This window comes from Cetorhinus maximus, chromosome 3, assembly GCF_964194155.1.
Source record: "Cetorhinus maximus chromosome 3, sCetMax3.hap1.1, whole genome shotgun sequence".
NCBI classification, from domain to species: Eukaryota; Metazoa; Chordata; class Chondrichthyes; order Lamniformes; family Cetorhinidae; genus Cetorhinus; species Cetorhinus maximus.
In genome coordinates, this window is record NC_135881.1 from 170,318,284 (window position 1) to 170,338,557 (window position 20,274).

The 20,274-nt window shown below is 42.5% G+C and overlaps 1 protein-coding gene across 6 annotated transcripts in view; it reads left to right on the top strand.

The window, feature by feature from the left end:
* The window catches only part of kdm1b (lysine demethylase 1B), a 192,162-nt gene that overhangs the window by 98,879 nt on the left and 73,009 nt on the right, over positions 1–20,274 (top strand). For all 6 annotated transcript variants that reach the window (XM_078539274.1, XM_078539277.1, XM_078539278.1 and 3 more), the window contains 3 exons: positions 5,074–5,148; positions 10,305–10,439; positions 12,205–12,376. In XM_078539274.1, the coding sequence (XP_078395400.1) occupies positions 5,074–5,148; positions 10,305–10,439; positions 12,205–12,376 (382 nt within the window). The remainder of the gene's footprint in view (positions 1–5,073; positions 5,149–10,304; positions 10,440–12,204; positions 12,377–20,274) is intronic.

The window sequence follows — 20,274 nt, forward strand, 5'->3', positions numbered from 1 at the left end:
AGGCAATTATCTAAACTTAGCAGAAATAAAAAAGTTTGTTAAAGGCTTGTTCCTGATCTAGACAAATAAAAACACCACTAGCTACTCACCAATCAGCTCCTTCCTTGTGCTAACATCACTTTAAGTGTTTTTACCACTCTCCCTGATACTCCCTCACTCTTGCCTCCATGCTCTCTACTTCTAATTCTCCTGCTGTCTGCCCCCAAATTCTCAGATGTGTTCCCTTACCTCCAGGCTCTTGGATTGAAGACTGCTTTTGTTAAAGTGATATACTACTTACTGTCACATAAATGTAGCATGACATTAAGGAGCCCTCATAAAATTGAAGTCACTGGGAATCAGTGGGGGAAAGCTCTCCACTCGCTGGAGTGATGCCTAGCACAAAGGAAGGTGGTTGTTAGGCACCAATCATATTAGTCCCAAGATATTGCTGCAGGAGTTTCTAAAGGCAATGTGTAGGGCCAACCATCTTCAGGTGTTTCAATGATCTTCCCTTCATCAGGTTAGAAATGGGGGATGTTTATTGATGATTACACAGCATTTAGTACCATTCACAACTCCTCTGAATGAAGTAGTCCACACCTGCATGCAGCAAGATGTGGACAACATTTAAACCTGGGATGATAAGTGGAAAGTAACTTTCATAGCAATGACCATCTCCAACAAGACAGAATCTAACCATCTCCCCATGACATTCAACAGACTACCATTGCTGGATCCTTGCCATCAACATCCTGGGAGTTACCATTGACCTTAAACTTCACTGGACAAGCCATATAAATACTGTCCATCTCACAGGCTGGAAATTCTGCAGCAACGAATTCACCCCAGACGTTCCGCTGTTAATTCCAATAATTGTATATAGGGGAAGAATGAGTATGAAGCTGGTCTTTTACCTCAAGCAGGTTTATTCTTCAGGCAGCTCACTTGAATGACAAACTCCCCCCATTCCTTTTCCCACTTTGAAGTGTGACAGCTGTACCCATTTATGGATGTGCCAATGCCCATCACCTGTTTTAATAATCTAATTGCTATTCAATGTAATTGCCAGTCAACAAGATGATTGTTATTGGACCTTGACAGTGTACTTGCTGATACATTGATATCTGCAAGGCACAAGTCAGGAGTGTGATGGAATACTCCCCACATGCCTGGATGAGTGCAATTCCAGTAGCACGCTAGTAATTTGACATAATTAAGGATCAAGCAGCTTGCTTGACTGGCACTATATCCATCACCTTAAGCATTCACTCCATCATCAGGACACAGTGGCTGCAGTATTTACCAATTACAAGATGCACTGAAACAACTTGCCAGTGCACTTTTGACAGTGCCTTCAAAACCCACGACCTCTAGAACTTAGGACAAGGACAGGAGATGCATGGGAACAGCACCTGCAAGTTTCCCTGCCCGTCGACACCATCCTGACATAGATATATGTTGCCATTCCTTCAATGTCACTGGGTCAAAATCCTGAAACCCCCTCCTTCATGCATTCTGAATATACTTATATGGACTGCAGTAGTTCAAGAAGGTGGCTGACCACCACTTTCTCAAAGACAATTTGGGTGGCGATAAATACTGGCCTTGCCAGTGATGCCCATGTTCTTGAATGAATTAAAAAAAGATTTACTCAATCCTGGAGCTCCCTTTACTTGCTGTGAAATCACTGTTGACATCCGTATCAGAACTCTGAGAATCCTGTGGTGTTTTGGCAAGTCAGCTCCTCCCTCGGTGCTACTTATTGACTGGCAATTCATTCCTACTGCCACTCTTATTTGTCTTGCATGTGCTAGTTTTCTCCCTTAGTGGTCCAAACTGGTGGATGTGAAATGCAGAATATTTTCTAAATATTACATTACTATAAAAACATGATTGTTGTTTAATTGACCTTTCTTAGGAGCCTCCTGTTCACAGAATTGTTACAGTGCATCATCCTTGGTGAAGACAGATGCAAAGCATTCATTTGATACCTCAGCTCTGCCCTTTGCCTCCAGGCATAAGTCCCCCTTTTTTGGCCCCTAATTGGCCCTACTCCTCCTTTTACAATCCTTTTACTATTTATATGCCTATAGAAGACTTTCGGATTCCCTTTTATGTCCGAGCTCCGGACGCTGCGGCACATCCGGGAGGGGGAGAGTTACCTGGATGCTTTGTTTCAGGAGGCGATCACACCCAGTAGATTAAGTACCTCAAATTCGGTCAGTGGTCAGGGTCAGCAGGGTGTGACTGCAAGTGAGGCAGGTAGAGGGATCCTGTGTTCAGGAACAGAGGAGCCTCAGCTCTTGACCTTGTCCAACAGGTACGAGGTACTTGCTCCCTGTGTGGATGAGGAACAGGGCTGTAGGGAGGATGAGCCAGCTGACCATGGCACCATGGCACAGGAGGCCATTCAAGAGGGGGTAGCAAAAAGACAAGTGGTAGTTGTAGGGGATTCTATAATTAGGGGAATTGATAGCATTCTTTGTAAGCAGGATCGAGAGTCCCGCATGGTATGTTGCCACACAGGAGGCTGTTCAGTAAGATAAGAGCCCATGCTGTTAGAGGCAAGGTATTAGCATGGATAGAAGATTGGCTGTCTGGCAGGAGGCAGAGAGTGGGGATAAGGGGGTCCTCCTCAGGATGGCGGCCAGTGACTAGTGGAGTTCCGCAGGGGTCAGTGTTGGGACCACAACTTTTCACTTTATACATTAATGATCTAGATGAAGGAACTGAGGGCATCCTGGCTAAGTTTGCAGATGATACAAAGATAGGTGGAGGGACAGGTAGTATTGAGGAGGCAGGGAGGCTGCAGAAGGATTTAGACAGGTTAGGAGAATGGGCAAAGAAGTGGCAGATGGAATACAACGTGGGCAAGTGTGAGGTCATGCACTTTGGTAGGAAGAATAGAAGCATAGACTATTTTCTAAATGGGGAGAGAATTCAGAAATCTGGAGTGCAAAGGGACTTGGGAGTCCTAATCCAGGATTCTCTTAAGGTTAACTTGCAGGTTGAGTCAGTAGTTAGGAAGGCAAATGCAATGTTGGCATTTATTTTGAGAGTACTAGAATATAAAAGCAGGGATGTACTGCTGAGGCTTTATAAGGCTCTGGTCAGACCACATTTAGAATATTGAGAGCAATTTTGGGCCCCGTATCTCGAAGGATGTGCTGGCCCTGGAGAGGGTCCAGAGGAGGTTCACGAGAACGATCCCAGGAATGAAAGGCTTAACATATGAGGAACGTTTGAGGATTCTGGGTCTATACTCGATGGAGTTTAGAAGGATGAGGAGGGATCTGATTGAAACTTACAGAATACTGAAAGGCCTGGATAGAGTTGACGTGGGGAAGATGTTTCCATTAGTAGGAGAGACTAGGACCCGAGGGCACAGCCTCAGAGTGAAGGGAAGACCTTTTAGAACAGAGATGAGGAGAAACTTCTTTAGCCAGAGAATGGCGAATCTATGTAATTCATTGCCACAGAAGGCTGTAGAGGCCAGGTCATTGAGTATATTTAAGACCGAGATAGATAGGTTCTTGATTGGTAAGGGGATCAAAGGTTACGGGGAGAAGGCGGGAGAATGGGGTTGAGAAATTTATCAGCCATGATTGAACGGCGGAGCAGACTCGATGGGCCGATTGGCCTAATTTCTGCTCCTATGTCTTATGGTCTGCCAGTCTCTTTTCATACTCCCTCTTTGCTTCTCTTGTTTGCTTTTACACCTCTGCTCCGAACCTTGTACATTCAGCCTGGCTCTCAATTGTATTTTCTTATGACAAATGTCAGGTAGCACAGTTTTTTCTTCTTTGTCTTAATCCCTTTTGTCATCTAGGGAGCTCTGGATTTGTTTGCCCTTCCTTTTCCTTTAAAGGCATAAAACATAAAAGTGCCTGAACTATCTCTTCTGTGAAGGTAGCCCATTGTTCAGCTATTGTTTTTCCTGCCAACCTTTGACTCCAGTTTATTCAGCCCAGATCTGTTCTTAGTCCATTGAAGTTGCCTTTTCCTCCAGTTAATTATTCACTCTAGGTCGTTCTTCTCCCTTTTCTCTAGCCACTCTAAACCTTATGATATAATGATCAATGTCCCCTAAATGTTCTGCTATTGACACTTGATCCATTTGTCCTCCATAATTCCCAAGAACCAGTGCGTCCCTTCTCTTTGGACTGAAAATATAGTTACATACAAAATTTTCCTGAATGCACTCTAGGAACTTCTTGTCTCTCTCTCTCTCTCTCTCTCTGCCCTTTACACTATCTTCTATCTATATTCAGGTAATTAAAGACCCCGATTATAACTACTCCATAATTTTTGTGCGTCTCTGTAATTCCCTTGAAAATCTGTTTCTCTATATCCTTCCCACTATTTGGTGGCCTATAGACTACACAGAACAATGTAATTGCACATTTTCTGTTCCTTAGTTCTAGCCAAATAGATCCTGTCCTTGACCCCTCTGGGACATTCTTTTTCTCCAGCAGTGCAAAGCTATCCTTAATCAATACCACCCTTCTTTTCCTTTCCTATCTTCCCTGAACACCATGTATCCAGGGGTATTTAATACCCAGTCCTGCTCTTTTTTGAGCCAGGTCTCTGTTATAGCCACAACATTGTAATTCCACGTGGCAATCTGCACCTGTAACTCACCAATCTTATTTGCCACACTCTAGGCATTCACATACATGCGCAGTAATCCTGATTTAGACTTTATTACTTTCTTGTTCAAAAGGCGATCTCTTCAGATTTTAAATATAAAGAACCAGGATACTGATAAAACATGTTCAGTCAGTTCACAATTCTTGAGGTATCTACATAATGTCTTTCTCAACTAAGGAATAAAATTAGCTTTCTTGCTAGTCTATCACAGTGTCCTAGGTGTGTTTTTTCTGAAAATTATCTAAATTGAAACAAAATTATGGTAATGTTGAATTTTTGTTACTTCTAAAGTGTTCTGTTATTGATTCAGCAGTTAACTTAATACTGAAAGTGTAACAATCCAGTTTTCCTGACTAAATTTTTATCTATTAGGTATTCATATAAAGTGTTTTTTAATTGATGATTATGAATTGAAGTGCATTATATTTTTCTTTTCTACAGAAAAATGTTATTGTTATTGGCGCTGGCGCAGCAGGCTTAGCAGCTGCACGACAGCTGCAAAATTTTGGAATTAAGGTAAGTCAGCTCTTTAGAAAACTTAAAATTGAACACTGGTCACAAAACCTCCATTTTATTTTACTAACCGACATCAAATTTAGGAAACATGTCTACTTTGACTGTAGACCTGATTTAATTATTCCAAAGAAAATATGAGTATAGAAAATTATGATTGGCTGCCTTAATGGTCTGGTTTAAGTAAGCTTGTGCAAACACATTCAATGAGACTGAGCTTGCTAATATTGTGTCCCTAAGCACTGGACATTACCAGGAGAAACTGTAGTGAAGTCTCACTAAAATCGATTAACTATACTGTTTTGGCGTTTAAATAGTGAATCTTTGAGTGATAGTTTGAAAATATATCTTTATATTTTGCTTCGCCAATATTCTTGTTCTCTTTGTTCTTTTTATCAAGGTACTGATTTTATCTGGGATACAGTTACGCAGGTGCTGAGTACCTTCTTGCATCTCACTGCAACTGCCCATTCCTGGCAGGCTGGAGGGCATCACAACTGAGCCATTCGTGTCCTTATTCACTGTCATTCACATGTTTACTTTTTAGTAGTAGTAACTGTTTCATGATCACCATCTGTATATTTTCTTTCTGTTACTTATCTCTTCACAGAATTTTGAATGACACCTGTCCAGCTGGGATTTTTTCACATTAATAACAGCAAATAATTTGAAAGGATGCATAATTTGGGGCGGGGAAGAGTAGATGTGGAGAAGAATGTTTTTAGTAGAAAGTGTTGGTTTGTTTTATTTGCCAAAAAGTACACGGGAGAAGTCCAAGTTCAGATTTATCTCTTAAATTTTGCCATTTTTTACTTAACTGTCAGCAAAGAATTGCATATTTGTGATTGGTGATCTGATGAGTCAAGACAGGGAAGGGAGCCTGTTTTTCTGCTTTTCCCAGACACCTGACCTATCATTGAAGATTAGTGTCATTAGTTGGTTGGGAAGTCTAGGACTAGGAGACATAGCCTAAAAATTAAGGAGCGATCTTTCAGGAGTGAATTTAAGAAACACTGCACATCGATGTGGTAGAAGTTCGGAACTCCTTTCCACAATCAGCAGTTGATGCTAGATCAGTTAATTTTACATCTAAGATTGGTAAATTTTTGTCAACAAATTGTATGAAGGGATATGGGAAAAGACCAGAGCTCAGATAAGATTGCAGATCAGCTATGACCTCATTGAATGGCAGAATAGGGTGGAGGGGCTAAATGGTCTGTTCTAGTTTCTATGTTCCTAGTATTTGCCATTTACCAATAGCAAGCAGTTTTTTTAGGTGAGTGGCTCTTGCAGAGGTAAAGCAATTGTTTTCTCTAGCTATTGAGGAAAAATAATAGATTTGATATGGTAATTAAATGTGTTGAAGAGAGGGAAGCATTTTTCTTATTCGTTCATGGGATGGGGGCATCGCTGGCTAGACCAGCATTTATTGCCCATCCCTAATTGCCCTTGAGAACTGAGTGGCTTGCTAGGCCATTTCAGAGGGCATTTAAGAGACAACCACGTTGCTGCGGGTCTGGAGTCATGTGTAGGCCAGACCAGATAAGGACAGCAGATTTCATTCCCTAAAGGACATTAGTGAACCAGATGGGTTTTTACGACAATTGACTATGGTTTCATGATCATCATTAGAACTTTTAATTCCAGATTTTTTATTGAATTCAGATTCCACCATCTGCCATGGTGGAATTCGAACTCAGGTCCCCAGATCATTACCCTGGGTATCTGGATTACTAGTCTGGTGGCAATAGTACAATGACACCGCCTTCCCTACTACTGGAAGTTTTTCCTTCCGTGCTGTCAACCGATATTCTATAATGTAGTGTCTAGTGTCACATGCAAAAAGGATTGTTGGCTAGAGATCATGAGCAGAATCATTGGCTGATTTTCTCCTCTTTAAATAATGGGGAGCTACTGACCTGTTAGCCTGACGTCAGTAGTAGGGAAAATGTTGAACCCGATTATAAAAGATGTGATAACTGAACACTTAGAAAATAATGGAAGGATTGGGCAGAGTCAACATGGATTTTTGAAAGTAAAATCATGTTTGAAAAACCTGTTGGAATTTTTTGAGGATGCAACTAGCAGAATAGATATGGGGGAACCTGTGGATGTGGTATATTTTGGAGAAGACCCACACAGGAGGCTAGTAATCAAATTTGGAGCACATGAGATTGGGCGTAATATATTGGCTTAGATTGAGAATTGTTTAACGGCCAGAAAACAGAGAGTAGGAATAAACAGGTCATTCTCAGGTTGGCAGGTTTGTACCAGTGGGTCCTGCAAGGATCAGTGCTGGGCCCCAGCTACTCTTAATCTATATCAATAATTTGGATTGGGGGACCAAATGTAATATTTCCAAGTTTGCTGATGGCACAAAACTAGGTGGGAATGTAAGTTGTGAGGAGGGTGCAAAGAGGCTCAAGGGGATTTAGACAGGCGAAGAGTGGGCAAGAACATGGCTGATGGAATATCATGTGGAAAAATGTGAAGTTATCCACTTTGGTAGGATGAACGGCAGTGCAGAGTATTTCTTAAATGGTGAGAGATTGGGAATTGTTGATGTCCAAAGGGACCTGGGTGTCTTTGCTCATAATTCACTGAAAGCTAATGTGTAGGTGCAGCAAGCAGTTAGGAAGGCAAATGGTATGCTCGCTTTTATTGCAAGAGGATTTGAGAACAGGAGTAAGGAAGTCTTGCTGCAATTGTAGTGAGCCATGGTGAGACCGCACCTGGAATATTGTGTATAGTTTTGGTCTCCTTACCTAAGGAAGGGTATACTTGCCATAGAGGGAGAGCAACAAAGGTTCACCACACTGATCCCTGGGATAGTAGGATTGTCTTATGAGGAGTGAACGAGGGTCTATATTTCTCTAGAGTTTAGAGGAATGATCTCATTGAAGCATGCAAAATTCTTATTGGGCTCAACAGGGTAGATGCAGGAAGGATGTTTCCCCTGGCTTGTGGGTGGGGGGGCGGGGGGTGGGGGGTGGTGGGGGGGGGGGGGGGGGGGGGGTTGTCTAGCACCAGGACACAGTCTCGGAACAAGAAGTAGGCCATTAAGGACTGAGATTGGGAGGAATTTTTTCACCTGAGGGTGGTAAATCTTTGGAATTCTCTACCTTAGAGGGCTGTGGAGGCTCAGTCATTGAGTATATTCAAGACAGAGATCAATAGATTTCCTAGATGTTAGAAATATCAAGGGACATGGGGATAGTGTGGGGAAAATGGAATTTGGGTAGATGATTGTTAGAAGGTGGTTGAGGCGGAGTCCTTGAATATCTTTAAGGCAGAGGTAGATAGATTCTTGATAAGCAAGGCGGTGAAAGGTTATTGGGGTTAGGCAGGAAAGTGAAGTTGAGGTAAAAATCATATCAGCCATGGTCTTATTGAATGGTGGAGCAGGCTTGAGGGGTTGGATGGCCTACTTCTGTTCCTATTTCCTATGTTTCTAACTGCTGAGACCAATTGTAGCTTTCCTACCACCTTAACCAACTAAGTTGGCAGAGAGACTGTGTGCAACTTTTATGGAACAAATATTCCTTGGTACACACTTCAGTAAGCAGTGAGAGATGGCATAGTGGTAATAGTTGTAAACTTGTTCCATTTGGCATGGGGAAGTGTAGTTGACCTGGTGTTTCTTGGCATTTCTTTGTGAAAGACATGCAGACTTGCAGTGGGTGTTGCTGGATAAAAAAAACATGAGCGTTAACCCTGGCTTCTTCTTAACTTGGGAGCATCATAGCCAATTGTAACAGAGACTGGGGCTTCAAACCTCAGACTTTCTTGGCCTTTATGACTCAACAATTGATTGATTTACCTGTCTGAACCATTGATGAAAAAGAGACACTCCCATATCCTTTGTGCAAAGATGTGTTATTAAAATCGCTTCAAATAGTGACTGGAATGCTATCTTTGCTATGTTCCTGAGGCTGTACATTGAAACACAATATTTCTTTGCTTAATCCTGGCTCTAAGCACCCAATTTGCTCATTGCTTTCAACTTTCTATTTCAACACCTAGCCTTGGAAATGTTGCAAAGATGCCAGCCTTTGATTAAGAGACCAGTAACTTCGTAAATTTTAAAGAAACTTAATTTGCAGTTTTAATATTTTTTGACATATTGGGAGAGGATGTTGAATCTGGGATTCATCACTTTAACAGTTATTTTGGTAATGGGTGCTTGTATATCTCCTGAAGCATTGTTTGGTGACTAGATGTTAAACTTAATTCTACCTTATGGGTAGAATTCCCCCCCTGTTGGGGGAGGGGAGGGGGGGAAGGTGTTGTGCAGGGGCACCTCTGACCCGGTCTGCGCCACCATTTTACGTGGGCCAATTAAGGCCCGCCCAGTGTGACGCTGAGCGCTCCCTGTGCGGGTGGAGTGGGGGAGGTCCCTGAGTCAGGCCTGCACCGCATGCGTGCGAAAGAGCGCAGAAATCTCCCTGAGGCACAGAGGTACCTCAGGGAGCTTAATTTAAGTTCCAAATCTTTTAATGAAAAAAAAAATTAAGATGTCCCCTCATGTGACAGTGTCACATGAGCTGGGACATGTCAATGAACTTTAATGAAAAAATTTACTTAATTTATAAACCCTTCGTGAAACCACATCCTGCCCGTGGATGAGGTTCCATGAAAAACGCGAAGGCCGCCTGGGCTCTTCGCCTGCCTGCCAACCTTAAGGTTGGACGGACAGCTTTCTCAATAGGCTTAATTAGTTAATTAATGACCTTAACAGGCCTTTGACAGTTTGCCGGGCGCGCAGCTGACTCAGTGCGCGCCCGCCAAACTGAAAATCTGAATGACGCGCATTGACGTTGGGACGCACGCCCGACGTCACCCAGCATCATTTTACGCCTCGGCGAGCGGGCCCTGCCAGCTGAGCTGAAGATTCAGCTCATATGTTAAATTTTCTTTTGCTTCAGCTGGCCATTTAATTTTCAGTTGACTGACTTGCTTGGTCTACAGACTCTTTATTATTGCCCTATTAAATTGCTTGGTCAGCTAAAAATAAACTGGGATTAAGAGTTGAAATGGATTCTTAATATGGTTTCAGGGTATAATAGACTGCTAACAAACAACCAAGGGTGTTGGTGTGTCTGCAGGTTAACAATCTGAAGAAAAATGGATTTTCTGATTATGCTGTATTTTCAAATTAGGTGATGGTGTTGGAAGCCAGAGACCGGATAGGTGGACGTGTTTGGGATGACCACTCTCTTGGCGTGACTGTGGGAAAAGGAGCACAGATTGTTAATGGCTGCATTAACAACCCTATAGCGCTAATGTGTGAGCAAGTGGGTTACTGTATTATAGCAGTAATATTAAGACTACATTATTCATTAACTTGTTTGAATAATCATTTCATAGATTGCATTGGTTTTATGTGGCTTAGCGATGATTCATTGTAATTGTACAAAATTTTAAATTTGTTTCCTTTATTGGTATCCTTTTGCCGAGCATTGGTTTGCAATTCTTACTTTAGGTATTGCGTGTATCTTTAAACATTGTTTCATTTATAGGCAGCACATTTTGTTTACTCTAACCACCTCCTCCTCCCCTCTCCAAAATAAGTAAGTGACTTGGTGCTGTTGCCTGAAGTTTTACCAAAGAACTTTTTGTAGCAAAGGGAGAGAGGTTCAGTTTTTATTCTTGAAACTCAGGGTAATGTTCCAGGCCCAACCACCTTCAACTGCTTTATCAATGATTTTCCCTCTATCAGAAAGTCAGAAGCGGGATGTTTGCTGATGATTGCACCATGGTCAATACCATCTGCAACTCCTCAGATACTGAAGCAGTCCATGTCAATATGCAGCAAGACCTGGACAATATTCGGGCTTGGGCTAATAGTGATACACCAGGTAATGGCCATCTCCAACAAGAGAGAACCTAACCATCTCCCTATGACATTCAATGACATTGCCATCGCTGAATTCCCCCACTGTCAACATCTTGGGGGTTACTATTGACCAGGAACAGAACTGGACCAGCCATATAAATACTGTGGCTACAAGAGCAGCTCAGGGATTGGGAATTCTGAAACGAGTAACCCACCTCCTGATTTCCCAAGGCCTATCCGCCATCTACAAGGCACAAGTCAGGTGTATGATTGAATACTCTGCACTTGCCTGGATGAGTGTGGCGCCAACAACACTCAAGAAGCTCAATACCATCAAGAACAAAGCAGCCCACTTGATTAGCGCCCCATCTACTACCTTAAACATTCACTCCCTCCACCAGCAATGCACGGTGGCAGCAGTTTGTACTATATACGCAACGAACTGCAACTCACCCAGGTTCCTTCAATAGCACCTTCCAAACCTGTGACCTCTCCCATCAGAAAGATGAAGGCAGCATAGAAGACCACCACCTGCAACTTCCCCTCCAAGCCACACAACATCTGACTTGGAACTATATCGCCGTTCCTTTGCTGTCGCTGGGTCAAAAATCCTGGAACTCCCTTCCTAACAGCACTGTGGGAATACATGCACTAGATGGACTGCAGCAGTTCAAGAAGGCAGCTCACCATCACCTTTCAAGGGCAATTAGGGATGGAGAACAAATGCTGGCCTTGCCCACATCCCATAAAAGAATATTAAAGAACAAAATCTCTCCCTTTACTCTATTCCACATATTTACTGAGAATCCCATCAAGTTGTTATGTTGAAGAAGTTAAAACAAAGATTGCTCTCAGGACTATACAAATATTTTTTATGAAGTGATATAGAGGAATGTGCTGAGATGTTGCTTTACTGTTCCTCTCCCATGTTGACCATTGCTCAGATGCCACTGAGTTCTTTGCTTTCTCTTCCTTCTTATCACCTACCCTAGCCCACTCAGAATAGGAAACTGCTAACATGAGCCTACACTTTGCAATATTGTGGGACAGCACTTTGTAATATCAGCAACACACATTATTGCATCATCATGTATCATGGAATCTTTGTTGTCTTTATCCGAAAAGTAGCTGTGGTAGATATGCAGAAGTCTAAGTTTTATTTGTTATACAGTTTCTTTTGTATAAGCTTTGTTGAATTATTTTGAAATTATTTTCTACTATAGCTTGGAAGTAAGATGCACAAGTTGGGGGATAGGTGTGATCTTATAGAAGAAGGTGGAAGGGTGGCTGACTCCACCATTGACAAATGCATTGACTTCCATTTCAATGCCATGCTGGATGTCGTAGCGGAATGGAGGAAAGACAAGAAACAATTCCAAGATGTTCCTCTTGGAGGTGGGTTGTCTTGAATAAAACTTTCGTGAATGTAGTTTTGAGTTCAAAGAATTAGTGGAATTGGTCCTTGAAAGGTTCAACACGAGGGAAATAAAAGTCATGATACCTTGGTAAGGATTCCATTTGTTTAGAAATCACAAAAATTTAATTTTTGCTGCCAGGGTTTCTATGAGCACTTCACAAATTTGGAATTTTCACTGATACATCTTCTGTTTTGTAAAGATGAAAAATAGATGGGTCTAAAAAAATTAGAACTCTTTTTAAAAGGCTGAGTAAAGGACAATTTTTTTAGTGATTGCATTGTAGCATTGCACTGTTTACATTGGATGTCTGTAGCTGATGATTGCGCTATGACCCTTCGTATTCTGTAAAATTTATCCAGAAACTTGATTATCTGATACTGTAGAAGAATCAACCCTTTTTTCCTGCCCCCTCCACTCCCCCACCGCCCCCAACATGCCCAAGCCCAGAACTTTTCTTTGTATATTTGTTATGTTATTTCCAATTCTAAACTTTAAAGGAAGCAACCCAGCTCTGGGTTAATGGCATGGATTAATAGTGCTGGTGAATTTTAACCAGGCTTAATTTTGATAGTTACTGCTGCACATGCACAAACTATTTTTGTTCCTTTCATATGAATTTGGTAATTGGATACATTTTCTCTTCTATCATTCTCCCACCTCCATCCACATTGCATTTTGTTGCATTATAACATCTATCTGGGAAGCTCAGGTATATGATGTTTTAAACAAAATATTTAAACATGAAAAGAATAAACAAGTTTTCATGAAAGTAAGGCAAGTTCCTCAATATGTTAAAAGCAAAAAACTGCGGATGCTGGAAATCCAAAACAAAAATAAAAATACCTGGAAAAACTCAGCAGGTCTGGTAGCATCTGCGGAGAGGAGCACAGTTAACATTTCGAGTCCGTATGACTCTTCAACAGAACTAAGTAAAAATAGAAAAGAGGTGAAATATAAACTGGTTTAAGGGGGGGTGGTGGGACAGGTAGAGCTGGATAGAGGGCCAGTGATAGGTGGAGATAGCCAAAAGATAGGTGAAGCTTATTTCGATCCCTTCCCTTCACCCCACCCCACCCCCACTAGGGCTATCTGTACCTTGTCCTGTTTTCTACCCTTAATTAGCACATTCCTTAGATAATAATATCACCACCTTCAACACCTCTTTGTCATTTTGTCTATGACATCTTTTGGCTATCTCCACCTATCACTGGCCCTCTATCCAGCTCTACCTGTCCCACCCCCCCCGCCTTAAACCAGTTTATATTTCACCTCTTTTCTAATTTTACTTAGTTCTGTTGAAGAGTCATACGGACTCGAAACGTTAACTGTGTTCCTCTCCGCAGATGCTGCCAGACCTGCTGAGTTTTTCCAGGTATTTTTATTTTTCCTCAATATGTTGCCTGTTTTCAGTTGCAAAAAGCTTGAAGAAGGAAAGTACATTTGGGCTGAAAACTTGAAGATTCAAGAGGCTACTCTATATCTTGCAGCCTTGATATTCATTGACACACTCTCTCTCTCTCTCTCTCTCTCTCTCTCCCTCTCTCCCTCTCTCCCTCCCCCTCCCCCTCCCCACTCCTTTGGAAGTGAACGACAGTCCTGTGGTTCATCAATATATTTCCATATTTACCCTCCTACCTAATTAAAGAATGTTAATTTGCCTTGCATGGAGCTAATGCTTCTGTGAAGGGCTGATAGCCATTTTCATGCTTATTCACGTGCAGCCATTCTAATTCTAAAGAACTAATGGAGGTACATTTTCTTTTATTTGAAAATCTCCAAGGCTTAAATGAATTTGTAAGTTCTTGGTTAAGATACCTCTAGAATTAATATTCATGCTTATATATGTTGGGTGATGTTGGATCGAACTTTCAGCTTGAATCATTGAAAATTAGCTCCATTGGTTCACCAAATACTGATTATTGTCCACTGACACTGAGTTGAAAACTCTTTGTGAGTAGAACTTGAATGATGATAAGAGATGGTTCGCTGTGCTATCTGAACTTGATATTGAAAAAAAAACAAAAGCAAAGTACTACAAATGCTGGAAATCTGAAATAAAACAGAAAATGCTGAAAAAGCTTAGCAATTCAGGCAGCATCTGTGGAAGAGAAATAGTTGGCATTTCAGAACTATGACCTTTCATCAGACCTGGGAAAAGTTTAAAATTTAATTGGTTTATAAACGGTATTTAATCAGAGAATTTATAATAGAGAACAAGGAAATGGCAGAGCAATTAAACAACTACTTTGGTTCAGTCTTCACAGAGGAAGAAACAATTAACTTCTGAGAAATGCTAGGAAACCAAGCATCTAGTGAGAAGGAGGAATTGAAGGAAATTAGTATTACTAAAAAAATAGTGCTGGAGAAATTAATGAAATTGAAAGCTGATAAATCCCCAGGGCTTGATAATCTACAGGGTACTAAAGGAGGTGGCCATGGAAATAGTAGATGAGTTGGTTGTCATCTTCCAAAATTCTGTAGATTCTGAACAGTCCCGGCAGATTGGAGGGTGGCAAATGCAACCCAACTATTTAAAAAAGGAGGGAGGGAGAAAACGGGGAATTACAGACCGGTTAACCTAACATCAGTAGTAGGAAATTGCTGGAATCTATTATACAGGATATGCTAACAGGACACTTAGCAAAAATCAATGGGATTAGACAAAGTAAACATGGATTTATGAAAGAGAAATCATGTTTGACAAACCTATTGGAGTTTTTTGAGGGCGTAGCTAGCAGAATAGATAAGGGTGAACCAGTGGATGTAGTGTATTTGGATTTTCAGAAAGCTTTTGATAAAGTCCCACATAAGAGATTCGTGTGTAAAATTAAAGCACATGGGATTGGAGGTAAAATATTGGCATGGATTGAAAATTGGTTAACAGACAGGAAACAAAGTAGGAATAAATGGGTCTTTTTCGGAGTGGCAGGCGATGAATAGAGGAGTACCGTAGGGATCAGTACTTGGGCCCCAGCTATTCACAATATATATCAATGATGTAGGAACAAATTGTAATATTTCCAAGTTTGCTGATGACACAAAACTAGATGGGAATGTGAGTGGTGAGGTGGATGTTAAGAGGCTTCAGAGCAATTTAGACAAGTTGAGTGAGTGGGCAAATACATGGCAGATGCAGTATAACGTGGTTAAGTATGAAGTTATCCACTTAGGTATGAAAAACAGAATGGCAGAGTATTATTTAAATGGTGACAGATTGGGACATGTTGATGCACAAAGGGACCTGGGATTCTTTGCACACCAGTCACTGAAAGCAAGCAAGCAGGTAGGAAGGCAAATGGTATGTTGACCTTTATTGTAACAGGGGGCAGGATATTGAGTTTGGTGAGCGGGGTGGGGGGGGAGGGGGGGGGTGACGCTCGCCAACGCGTAAAATGACTTGGGATGATGTTGGGTGTCATTTCAATTTTCAGGTCGGTGGGAGCGCAGCCGAATCAGCTGTGCGCCCGCCGACCTACCAACGGCCAATTGAGGCCATTTAAAAAGTAATTGAAGTAGTTAAAGTGCCAGCCCGTCCAACCTTAAGGTTGGCGGGCAGGCCAGGAGCCCTGGCGGGCTTCAGATAAAGCATGAAACCTCATCCACGGATGGGATGAGATTTCATGTAGGTTTTTAAAAATGTAATAAAAGTTTAATTAAAAGTGATGGACATGTCCCAACTCATGTGACAGTGTCACATGAGGATGTCGGAGATTAATCACACCAAGGCATCATTAATACATAGAAACCCCATTTATTACTTGTGCACAAGGGAGACAGCATACAAAAGAGCTACTGTACAGTCTCTTGGCAGAATACACACAGACCTGTTAAAAGCATTTTTATAGCCAATCAGTAAATTTTGCACAAACCTATCCGCTTATTTGCATAAGTTAACTGACCAATCCATATTTCAGTAAATTTTCATTCCCAGCACAACAGATGTTGTGTTTACGCAAATGCTTATCATGATCCTGATTACATTCGGCCTGAGAGAACAAAATGGAATGTCTCAGGGCTCATCCTACAACTGTGGTCAGACAAGATGGTATTGTTCTCAAGGTTGCAGTATTTTTCTCTTAGGCCTAGGTATATAATTCAACTTCCCCATTAACCCTTTTAGCACTAAATGGGTTCCCTGTAGTTGCCCAGGCCACTACACTTCCCCCCCTTTTGTCCTAAAAGGACAAGCCATCACCCTTAGCCAAGTTCTATGTACCCTAGTCGCCGGGCTTCATCCTCAGTGGGGTCCTGATTCCTGAGGAGAGGGAGGGTATAGATAGCTGGCTTGCCACCAGGACTCTGGAGGTTCTGTAGTCGGCAGACAGAGCAGATGTGGCAGGTCTGACTGAGCTGCAATGCTCGCAGGGCCAGCAAGTCGGGGCAACCAGACTGATTTTTGTAATTGCAAGGTCCAGATTCTTCAGTGTAGTAGCCATTAGAGGTCCAAGTGGAGGAGGAATTATTTAAGGTGAGATTTTTTGATCGTTGGCAATCACACCCACCCACGTTAAAGTATGTGAGACTATCCCCAGATCTCGGGACCTGCGAAAGACACACCGTCTCATTGGCCTTGCACTCCCAAAAGGTGGTCATAGGACCAGACTGGTTGTGGAACCGAAATCGGCCCTCCTGGTAGTTATAATCAGCAAGGTAGGCACAGAAACCCAATGGCAATTCGCCCACCTGAGTACTACCCTTGGTATAATTTCTCCTGACACATAGCCAGGCCGGCCCCTTAACAACCACAAAGGTGGTCTCCTGTCTCCAAATGGGCGTTCGATGAATGAGGGCCCCTGTATTACCTAGGGACCATGTAGAATCTGAGGGGAAAGCCAAAAAATGCATCTCTGAGGAGGAGGGGTTAACAGGAAAATGAGTACAAATCCAACATTTAGTCCGATTAACTTGCGAAGCTACGGCCTGCATTCGTTGAACCGCAGAATTGGTAGTCCATGCAAGGACCACGCAGGACAGGATCCAAATCAGAGTCAGCATTCTGACGGCTCAGTTAAAGTTCCTGCACAAGCACTTCTGTCTGAGGTCAGCGTCTGCTTGACATGCGATGTGTGGATCCACAAGGGTCGTCCTTCAATCTTCACGGCCATATGGGTGGTGAGCAGGACTTGGAAAGGCCCCTACCATCGAGGTTCCAAACAGTTCTTTCTCTTGAAGGTCTTTACCAGGACTAGATCCCCAGGCTGGTATTGATAGCAGTCTTCAATGGTGGGCTTTTTTTGAGCTTCTACTACCTGCGTATGCAAGCTTTTGAGAGAATTAGTAAGCGCTATACAGTATGTAATCATTCCCTCATCCATAGCATGGATGTCCATTTCCCTAGCAGACAAAGGTGGTGCCACTGGGAGGCGCATAGGACGTCCCATTATAACTTCATAAGGGGAAAGGGAGGTGGTACGGTTAGGGTGAGAGCGCATAGCCATGAGCGCCAGGGGTAGAGCTTCAGGCCATTTCAAACCGGTTTCTTCACATAATTTAGCTAATTTGTTTTTCAGAATACAGTTTTATCTTTCCACCACCCCAGTAGACTGGGGGTGGTATGGGCTGGAAAGGTGATGGTTGCATTGTAAGGCCTTCAACAGTTCCTTTATCACTTTAGCGATAAAATGAGGTCTATTATCACTTGATAAAATCTCTGGTATCCCAAAGCTGGGTATGTATTCACGTAACAACAATTTTGCAACAATAACAGCATAATTTCGTCGGGTGGGATACACCTCCACCCATCGCAAGAACAAACATACTATAACTAAAACATAATTATATCCCATACATTTAGGCATATGTATGAAGTCCATTTGTAGGTGTACAAACGGGCCCCATGGCTGGGGTCCCGTACCAGCAGTCACTGAGGGTGTCTTGCCTGGGTTATGTCATTGACAAAGCAGACATTGTGAAGCTATTTTAGCTGCCATGGCGAAAAACCCAGGCGCAACCCACATCTGCTGTGCTATTCTGTTCATCCCCCCTTTGCCCCAATATTTTCTACTCTATATAATGTCCTGCCGGGTGTTGATATAGGTATGACAGGTGTTACTAACACAATGCCTATTAGCATATTACTATTCACTATACATTCAACACTCATTCTATATACGTGTGTCAAACCTCTGAGCTGGCAACCGATCAAGTCATGATTCTTGTGTCGTGAGAGATTCAATAAATGCTCATTCGTTACCCATAAGGGGACTACCCCTTCATTAATCTGTCTTAAATTTTCTCAGGCTTGTTCCAGTGCCCAAGATCCATAGGTGCTGCATACATCATTTCTGCTTGCTTCGTCTGAAATATCTTTCCCTATTTCAATTGATTTATTGATAGTCCCCACATGACTTTCAAACATGGTAGCCAGGCTTTGGATTAACTGTGTCACGTCCTGGTCCGTATCTAATTGGATCCCTGGATCCCCTGTCCCCGCTCTAGAATCTCCTTAAGCTTAAAGCTCAGGGTACAGACCTTCTGGTCAACAGTTGCCAGGTTCTGAATTAACCACTGATGTCCCTATATTGAATATCATAGCGGCATCATTTATCAGGCTGCGCTTAACGCGGTTCCCTCCGAAGCCTGATCGCATCTCGCCATTGAACTGAACTGCTTCAGTCATCAATTGGCATGTCAGAGCCGTATAGGTGTTTGGGTATGGGTTGAGCACCACTGGGGCAGGATGACACCGGATACATTCAAGACTATGGGTACCAGCTCATGGTGTATATTATCATACAAAACTTCTGATTAACCAGTACCAAACCATTCGTTGGTCCTGGATGCATAGTCGGACAAGATGGGTCAGTTGGTGTGGTTTGAGGGACTTCAATTATCTCTGCTCGGACTGTGGAAGTAGATGTGGAAGGTGGCTGGGTAGTGGCGGACCTCCCATGCCCGATCTGAAGCAAACCCTTACTACAATTTGAAAGCACTTGTTCTCCCATTGTTACATTTATCATTCCCCGTTGTGTGTCGCATTTGACACTGTCTGTGCTGTACCAAAGTTCCTCCTGCGGTGCGGGATGAGGAGTGATGATCCCCGACCTTGTTGCCAGTACAGATACGCCCACGACCAGGATCGTAGATCTATGGAGACGTTAACATTGGCTCCCGTTTTCCGGATTACCGCTTGGTCAATTATCATGTATCTTTAACTGTGTGTAATGCCTCCATTTACTTCCCGTTCTCATATCTACAAGTGCGTATGTATCACGTGTCATAATTACCTCGTATGGTCCATGCCTGTTCGCTCCAAGCTCACCTTGACCATCACCTTATTCCCCACTTGGTCCATTGTTGCTCTTTGGATTTGCCTGTTTCTATATCCTTAATCACCTGTCGGTCTCTGACTTCCTTCCTTAACTCATGTAATTGCTTACTTAATTCCCTTACGTAGTCTGTATTTTTCCTTTCAGTGGCCCTACATCTCCTCCTCCCACTAAAATGCCTTCAGGTAATTGCATGGCCCTTCCTGTTATCAATTCAATGCGGTGAACCTGGTAGTCCTATTTGGTGTAGCCCTAAGGCGCATCAGAATGCTGGGCAATACTGTGGCCCAGCTGTTGCCTGTCTCCTGAATTGCTTAGGCTATAGATGTTTTTAAAGTTCAGTTCATCCTTTCCACCATCCCTGGACTCTGGGGCTGGTAAGGAATATGGAATTTCTGTTTAATCTCCATAAGATCACAGACTTCTTTAATGACTCTCCCTGTGAAATGAGTTCCCTGATCTTAATCCATCTGGGTAGGCACCCCCACTCCTTCCAGTTTACTCTCTCCTGCTGTTGTTTCATGTCAGACCTCAATTCCTTAAACAACTCTACAATGCACCTTCTTATCCTATCTTTCAATGGATCAGTATCTTCACTTCCAGTGAT